At 49.6% G+C, this 8756-nt stretch overlaps 1 protein-coding gene across 2 annotated transcripts; it reads right to left on the minus strand.

The window, feature by feature from the left end:
- Positions 1 to 1677: 1677 nt before the first annotated feature.
- Positions 1678 to 6945, minus strand: Znf446 (zinc finger protein 446). Of its 2 annotated transcripts, XM_028781885.1 has the most exons (6): positions 6312 to 6945; positions 5856 to 6236; positions 5585 to 5783; positions 5219 to 5313; positions 3330 to 3411; positions 1678 to 3124 (listed from the first exon to the last, which is right to left on the minus strand). In XM_028781885.1, the coding sequence occupies exons 2-6, from the start codon at positions 6195 to 6197 to the stop codon at positions 2568 to 2570; spliced, it is 1275 nt and encodes a 424-aa protein (XP_028637718.1). In that variant the 5' UTR covers positions 6198 to 6236; positions 6312 to 6945; the 3' UTR covers positions 1678 to 2567. The 2 variants fall into 2 exon arrangements, with proteins under 2 accessions (XP_028637718.1, XP_028637717.1); XM_028781884.1 differs by having other exon boundaries at positions 5856 to 6945.
- Between the last annotated feature and the right edge of the window lie 1811 nt (positions 6946 to 8756).

An 8756-nucleotide genomic window follows, 5' to 3' on the forward strand; every position in this document is an offset into this window, starting at 1 on the left:
ACTCTGTTTTATTTTGAGATTGTTTTATCAGACAAGGTCTCATGTTACACAAGCTGGAACCTGCTTCGTAGCTGTGAAAGACCTTGAACTCCTGATCCTCCTGCCTGCTAGGATTACAGGTTTGCACTATGACCAGCTATGATAAACACAAACTTATTGACAATTAAGACAGTCTTGGGCTGGAGAGATGGTTCAGAGGTTAAGAGCACTGGATACTTTTCCGAGGTCCTGAGTTCAATTCCCAGCAACTACATAGTGGCCCATAACCATGTATAATTAAATCTGATGCCTTCTTCTGACCTATGGGTCTACAGACAGACAGAGCACTGTTCACATAATAAATAAATGAATCTAAAATTTATATATATATATCTCCATCCATCCATCCATCCATCCGTATCTTTAATCTTAGCACACAGGTGCAGAGACTGGTGGACATCTGTGAGTTTAAGGCCAGTACTACATACAGAAAAGGATCAAGAACTTAAGGTAAAGGCTGGAGAAATGGCTTAGTGGTTAAAAGCACTTGATGACCCTGCAGACAACCTTGGTTTAGCTCCTAGAAGCTCACAACCACCTGTAGCTCCAATCTCAGGGGACTTTATTCTCTCTTATGACCTCTGTGGGTACTGTGCATGCATACGGTGCATACAAACTCACACAGATATGGCACATCAAATGAAGAGAAGCTGACGACAGGCTTGGGCTATATGGAGGGATCATCTCAGCTCCCCTCCAAAAGAACAAACATAGAAACAGAAAAACCTATGAAGAGCAGATTCTGGAACTTGCTGTAGGAACTGACACTGCTCTGCAGTTGTTTAGGACAATTATAACGAAGGGGCAAGCAGTCTAAGGAACACACGAGAACTCAAACCACTCATGAGCAGCTGCAGCTACAACAGGGACATGAGAGAAAGGCACATGTAAGCAGTGAGGAGGGACTCAGGACTGGAGCAGACACCTCAATGATGTCATGAACTGGAGACATGGCTCAGCAGTTAAAAGCACTTGATGTGAAATCATCAGGACCAGAGTTCAAGTCTGTCACTAGAGTTTGGATTCCAGGATGAACATTAACAAGCAGAGCTGAATAAGTAGGAGACCCTGATACTCTCTTCTGGTTTCCATGTACATAAACACATCCATCCATCCATCCATCCATCCATCCATCCATCCGTCCATACACACACACACACACACACACACACACACACACACACACCCTACCCCTAAAACAACAACAAACCTAATCAGTGAGCAAGCCGGGCAGTGGTGGCGCACGTCTTTAATTCCAGCACTTGGGAGGCAGAGGCAGGCGGATTTCTGAGTTCGAGGCTAGCCTGGTCTACAGAGTGAGTTCCAGGACAGCCAGGGCTACACAGAGAAGCCCTGTCTCGAAAAACCAAACCAAAAAATAAAATAAAATAAAATAGTGAGCAAGAATGGACAGTGTTGAAAACTCAGGTTTCTAGACGATACTTTGCTATGCCCATTTGCAAAATTTATTTGCTTATTTCTCTTCTTATTTAAGACAGGATCTCACTACGTAACCCCTGTCTGTCCTGGAACACACTAGGTAAAGCAGTCTGACCTCAAGCTAACAGAGATCTGCCTATAGCACTGAATCCTGCTCCGTATTTCTAAATTTCAGAATTAAAAGCATTTAAAGTCTTATCCTGGCCCAGTGACACACAACTTTAATTCCAGCACTCTAAGGGCTGAGGTTGGAGGACTACAGATAGTTTGAGGGCATTAAAGTGAGACTGTCTTAAACATACATACAGAGAATTTAAAATCCCAACCTGGGTTTGGTAGTACAAGCCTATAATTTCAACACAGGAGAAGCTGAGACAGGAGGATTACCAGTTAGAGGCCAGAAGCTATTGTATTAGGAGACCCTGTCTCAAACAAAAGAAAAGCTCCCACTTCATCCTCCACCCTTAAAGTGATCACCCTAGAATATCTAAGTGGCCCCACGACACTGCAAAGGCTCCCATAAGCAGAAATCAGAGAATCAATGATTCAATAAGGTAAACAACTACCCACTGCTAAAGATGGAAAAAGAGGTCATAAGCCAAGGGCCTCAGGTAGCTCCCAGGGTGAGTCTGTCTTTGATCTAGTGAGACATTCTTCATCGCTTTGATGTTTGAACAGTTAGTAAGCAAATCTGTTCTGATCCACCTAGTTTACAGGCATAGTTAATAGGACACCATGCACTGAAAAATCCTGAGTGACTGTCCAGAGGGTCATAGTTCCCTGGGCATCAGGGAGTGGGCCTTTGTCCTCCAGTTTAATGGTGAATTGGCAATGTGGGGTGCAGCCTTCACCCAGAGGCATGCATGGTCTGAGGCACCCATGTGCTGTCTAACTTTTCACAAAGCAGAAGCCAAAGGAAGGGAACAGCCTCTTTTCCTTATACTGGATAGTCTGGTGTTAGACAGGGTAATCTTGCAATCCCTGACTGACTTGGGGTGTCTTACAAACTCCTCTTGGCTAGAGAGGATACCAGAAGTGGTGCATTAGGGGCTGGAGGCATCCAAGCAGAGACATGACTCTCCAGCTGCTCATGGCCCCTCTGGCTGGTGGATCTTTCTATGAACGACCAGCTGAAACTTCCAGTCAAAGCTACACCCACAGTCCCGGCAGAAGTGGCGCGGCTGACCTGCATGGCTCTTGCGGTGGATGACCAGCTGTGACTTCCAGCTGAAGCTGCGCCCACACTCCGTGCATGTATAGCCCCGAAGGCTAGGGGAGCGCCGCATGGTCGGCTCCCAGGTCACCTGTGATGGTCTTTCCAGGCCTGGCCCACTCCTGTGTGTGCGGAGATGGATGATGAAAACCGACTTCCAGTCAAAGCTGAGGCCACACTGCTCACAAACGTACAGCTTCCGAGGTGTGGGCCTATCTGGGACTTCAAGCAGTGGTGTGGGAGACAAGCCTGGAGGGTCCTTGCAAGGACTCTGTCTTTCACTTGGAGTGGCTTGAACTAGCTTTAGATCTGCAATGGCTCCCATTTCTGGGGGATGGCTCCCGAGGGACTCTGGTCCTTTGTGTGGTGTCTCCTGTTTTGGTCTCAGCTCAGAGTCAACATGTGTCTCTGGCTGTAGCAGCGGCAGGCTTGCTAGGGTGGAAAGAATGTTCATTTGGGGTCTTGGACACATGGGGGCTTTCACAGAAGTATGGGGGTGGGCACCTTTTGGTAGAAGAAAGATGCAGCCGGATGCTGGGCCGCTGTACTGGGAGCCCCAGTGGGGGCCTAGTACATGTGGGAGGTGTGTGGAGGGTGGGGCAGGGAAGATAGGACAGGGAGGGCCATTGATCCTCACCCTGGGACACCACTGTGTCGTACTTCTCTGGCACCACATCCCAGCATAGCTCTTTTTGTGATGAGTCCAACAGGCCCCACTCCTGCAAGGATGCAACCAGTCACTGCCTCTCCCAGGCTGCTTCACACCCCTACCCACCACCCCGTGGGTGGCAGGTTACTCAATCTCCATCTGCAGCAGGCTAAGGACTGAGCCAGAACTGGCCTTTGTGAGTACTGGGTCAGCTTTTGTCTGTCAAACCTACCATCATTGTCTTCTCAGTGGTCTGTCTCCGTGATGGCCAGAAGGACAGAAATTGTGGGTAGGTCTTGGAGAAAGACACAGTGGCTGTCCATATCCTTTTAGTCACTACACTACGAACAGGATGTGCTGGAAGGTCAGCAAGAGGCCTGGAGGCTGCCTGAGCAGTCAGCTACCTTCTGTCAAGACTGATTAACAAAACTAAAAATTCTTCCTTGGGGTGAGAGTTTTCTTTGGGCTTTATTGGGGTACCTGTGAGAAAGACTGGGTCTATGTAGCACAGGTTGGCCTCAAATGCACCATGTAGCTGAGGATAACTTGAAAGTTCTGATTTTCCAGTCTCTACCTCCTGAGTTCTGGGATTAGCAGTTTGTGCAGTGCTAGAGATAGATAGGTACACACTTTGATCCCCGTGCTCAGAGGCAGAGGCTAGCCTGGTCTACATACTGAGATCCAGGTCATTTGGGGCTGTGTAGAGAGACAGAACAAAACAAAAACAAAAACAGGGTGGGATGGGGAGAAAGACTAAGATTGAAAAGAATAATGAGGCTGGGCATGGTAAAGCATACCTTTAATCCCAACACTCAGGAGTTCCTTGGTCTACAAAGCCAGGACAGCCAGGGTTTGTTACTCAGAGAAACCTTGTCTTGAACTGCCCTCCCCCACACACCAAACAAACAAACAAACAAACATCCCTAAAACCAAAACAAAACAAAAAACAAGAGAAGGAGGAGGAGGAAGAAGAAGTTGAGGAGGAATTTCAGGGCTGTGATGAGGTGAGTAGGCAGAGGTGCTTAGGTGCTTGGTGCTAGCTGGCAGCTGGTTCAGGCAAGGTCTGAAGAGGGGGAGTTTGGTGGCAAGACAGGGGCCTAGCTATGATGGCCTTACCAATGAAAGAATTCCTTGCCTGGCTATCTGCCATATAGGTCTTTGATAGGTTGAGAAAAATAACTCCAAAGGACAAGCCAAAGCAAATCCGAAGAAAAGGAGGTAGCAGCCACAGCTATAACTAGAGGTGGTACTACTCTCTGGAATGGGGAAGGACACCGGAGAGGGATCAGAGAAGGGTTTCTTAACACGGAAGCACACCCTGACTAGACAGTCTTTTGAGGAGGGGACAGGCTCAGAAGCAGAGAGAACCTGGAGAGGACAGACCCCCTACCCCTTCCACATTAACAATGTACACTCAGGTAGCAGCTTAAGCTCAGGTTCCATGTCACTGTACTCTGAGAAGAAGCAGTGGAAGGGATTTGAGGAACGTTTGGGAAGAGTATCTTGATCTGACATCAGGACTGCAGGAATCCTGCAGTGCCAGTCCGCTCTCCAACTGTACACATAACAGTTGGCTCATGGCCTGTGTATACTGCAAATCTTGCCAGTAACTGACCTCTCTGGAGGTGAGGAAGCCATGTCCACCAGTTCTATCCATGCTGGACCTGGGGCCTAAATCCTTTCTAATGAGAGGCTACCTGTCTATTCTTCAGCTCTTAGGACTTGATGGGAGGGAAGGTATTTACTACTCAGAAGTAGTAAAAAGACACATGAGTCACTGCTAGAGGATCCTACAAAACCACAGGGCAGAAGACAACCCCCAGAGACACTCCACCTCCCACATGCAAGGCCTGTATTTCCTGTTAGAGGCTGTTTACCTGGATCCTTCCTGGTTGGAAGGATACAGAGGCTGTTTCCTGATGTTCGAGATATCCCTCAGGGTCCTGGGCTGGAAGGAGGGCACTTGGAGATTCTGAGAAAGAGAGGCAGATGGGAAGGAGTATCAAGCTGTTGTTACTGTGTTGGCCTTTGGCCTGCCTCTGCCATGTGACAGGGGGAGGTCAGCGCTGTTGCTTCTCAGGAATCCAGCTTTATGGTCTCGCCAGAGTCGCTGTCTCAGCTGGGATTGTCCAGTCTCATTTTAGGAGTTGAAGCCCTGACACAACATCTCCTAGGACACTGTACTCCGAGACCCCCACCCCCACCCCCAGGGATTTGAAGTTCAGATGTTGCATCCCCCTCACCCATCTCCTGCCCGTCAGCAACGATTTCCTCCTTCACACTGCAATTGATCTGGGTAGATCTCTCTATCCAGGTGTCCTGTGGTGCCTCCGCAGGGGCTGCCTTGGAGGACTCTGTTGCTGCTGAGATGTGGTGACTCCCTGAGGACTCTGTCTTCTGGACTAGAGGAAGCATCTTTGGCTTCAGGATGTGGGCTGTGATCTGAAGAGAAGCATGTCACAGGGGCTCTCCCTTCAATCTGTCCCTCTAAGAACCTAATGTCATTACACTCACCCAATCCAGCAGCTGCCCTGGATTATGCTGCAGTTCCTCAACAAGGGCTGCCGCCTCCTCGGGGCTCCCTGGTCGCTGCCCTCGAACCCAGGCCTGGATCTCAGGGGGCAACACACCCAGGAACTGTTCCAAAACCAGCAACTCTATCATCTGATCTTTGGAGGACGATTCAGGCTGCAGCCACTGGTGACATAACTCTCGAAGCTGGGCCAGTGCCTCTCGGGGTCCCTCAACCTCCTCATAGCAGAAACCCCGGAAACGGAGTCGTGCAGCCTCAGGCTCCTCAAGGGTGGTCCTGGAGTCTCTGAGGGATAGGTATGGGGTACCCAGAGGAGATGGCATTCTTGTTTTGAAGGGCCTTTTTGGAGATGACAGACGGACCTACAGAAAAGGAAGAATGCCATCTAAGGTCAGAATACTTATACTAGACCCCTCCTGGAAGCCGGTAAAGAGAACCTTGAGGCCAGAAGAACTTCAAGGAAGGTCATGGGAGGTGCAGACCCACAGCAGTTGGGACCAGTTGAGAAAGCCATGAAGATAAATGACTGGGTGGAAGGTGTCCAGGGACCGTCTAGAAAACTGCAAATGACTGGTTCAAACACTTAGGTACAACAGAGGGCTGTTGGGAGACGAAAGTAGCTCCCCCAGTAGACAAAGGGTTGACCCAGGTCGGACCATCATCCAGGGTGACCTGGAGTCCTGAGGCTTCAGGCAGAAGGCCGACCACTGTGCTAGCTGAAGAGTTGGCTCTGGGGCCCAAGTACATCACCTGGAGCAGAGCTCAAAGCCTGGGTGCATTCCCAGGGCTTATATGGGCTGGGAGACAAAGCTCGCTGGCCACAGCTGAACTGTGGATACCTCATAATGCCTCAGCCTCACATTTGAAACCCCGAAACAAAAGCCAAATCAAACAGCCCCGTTTTTTTGTGGAGTCGTAAACTGGAACCTGTGTCCCAGCTCTTAAGAGGTTCTGGATTGAAATTGGCTCTCCTGGGACATCTGTCCTGTTCAGGAGAAACTCAGAGCTGGAGTACCCGGCTCTGACACAGGAAAAGGGTGGGTTCGATGGCTAGGAGGCGCGCTCGGTGATCTGAGGAGCAGGATTTTAAAGCTGCGCCTGCCCAGCTAGGAGTGCGCTCACCTCTGACGCGTGGGGGAGCCCCAGGAGCTTGGGGCACTTCCAGGAAGTGACACCGAGCACGTCCGAATGCCACTCACAGAACGCCCCGCCTCGGACGTTCCCTACCAGCCTGGCCAATCCAGCTTCTGCTTCTCAGGAACGGCCCCCCCTCCGCTTGGACTACGTCTCCCGTGAGCCTCAGCAAGGACGACTGCAAGCTGCCAGGCCCTCTCACGCGCGAGGCTCTTCGTTCCTTTCCTTGGAGTCGCACTGCCGCAGAGTTCCGAGGGGTTCCCTCTCCTGACTTGGCAGCCGTTCTTCTCTTGCAACCTCAGCCGTAGGACTCACGTTCTGCTGACCGGAATGCGGGTTAGCCTCCTTACGCATGTGCGCTGCGGACCTGGTTTCAATTGGCCAGTGAGGTGTCCTGACCAATCAGAGCTGGCGCTCCCCGAAGGCGTCTCGCTCCATGTGTCTCCTAGGTAACAGATGAGTTACGCTGTCAGGGTCGCCCGGCCTTGGAGGAGGCCTAGGTGGAGGTTCCTTGGCCTCTTTGAGTCCAGGCGGCATCCCAGACTGTTCCAGACAATCCCGGTGGGAATCCCGGTGGGAGGCAGTGTTGGGCGGGAAAGACCCAGTATGGCCTCCGTCGGATCTCCGTTAAGCTCCCTGGATATTGTGGGAACAGTAGGCCCATGGATGAGCAAGCGCTCAGAGGAGGTCACCATGTAATTACCCCCTCACTAATAGTCTTCAGATAACAGTACTAAAAAATAAGGATGGATGTTTCTTTGTGAGATTATGAGGTATACTCAACCCTTACTTTGGAGGATGTAGTTAAACAAGGTGACTTATATTTATTTTTCTTCCCAATAGGTAGTTGATGGCATTTTGCTTGCTTGCTTGTTTGTTTGTTTGTGGGAACAGGGCCTTTAGAGGAGAAAAAAAAAAAAAAAGGCCCTGGCTGGCCTGGAACTCACTCTGTAGACCATGCTAGCTAGCCTGGAGCTCACTCAATAATTCCGCCAGCCTCTGTCTCCGGTTTGCTGAGATTAAAGGCATGGGCCACCAGACCCGACAGTTAGAGGCTTTTTAATTTAATTGCAGATGGGGTTTTATTTCCACATATCAAGTGGACCATGATATAAACCATTCAATCCTGAACTGGATCTGCCTACTCTGGTTTCTTCTAATTTCTGGGAACCTCCACCTTGGCAGCTGCTGTCAGAGAGCAGCAGTTCTCTACATCCAAAACTCCTGAGCAGTTATGTCGGTAGTTTGTCTTTTATATATTGTCTGGACACACCTCTCATCACCTACCTATTGAGAAGAAGCTGAGCTTTCAGGGAGTTCCCAGGGAGCTCTCTCCTGGAAACATCTTTGTTCTAGTGCTCTCCTCCCTGATCGGCTGATTTCTAAGTCTTCTTATGTGCCACAGGGTAGACCTGGTTGAATCTTGGGATGGCATACTTCTTATCCCTGGGCTTGACATGGCCATTACCATCTTTATTTCTCCCTGGTACTGGACATTACATCTAGGACCACATATTTAATAGGTAAACTATCATTGAGCTGGCCCCAACGCAATCCTTAATTACTATGGTTATATTGGGTTGGCCAATGTAACCATAAAAAAAATTTTTTTTTTTGAGGCAGGAGCTAAGTTCCCCCAGGTTAGCCTCTCAGCCAACTTAAAGAGGGCCTGTGGTGACCTACTGACCTGGCTCTTAGGATAATGAAATAGAAATTACACAGCAGATAGCTAGGTCTATGATACTGGG

This window comes from Grammomys surdaster, unplaced genomic scaffold (genome assembly GCF_004785775.1).
Source record: "Grammomys surdaster isolate TR1022 unplaced genomic scaffold, NIH_TR_1.0 576, whole genome shotgun sequence".
Taxonomy (NCBI): Eukaryota; Metazoa; Chordata; class Mammalia; order Rodentia; family Muridae; genus Grammomys; species Grammomys surdaster.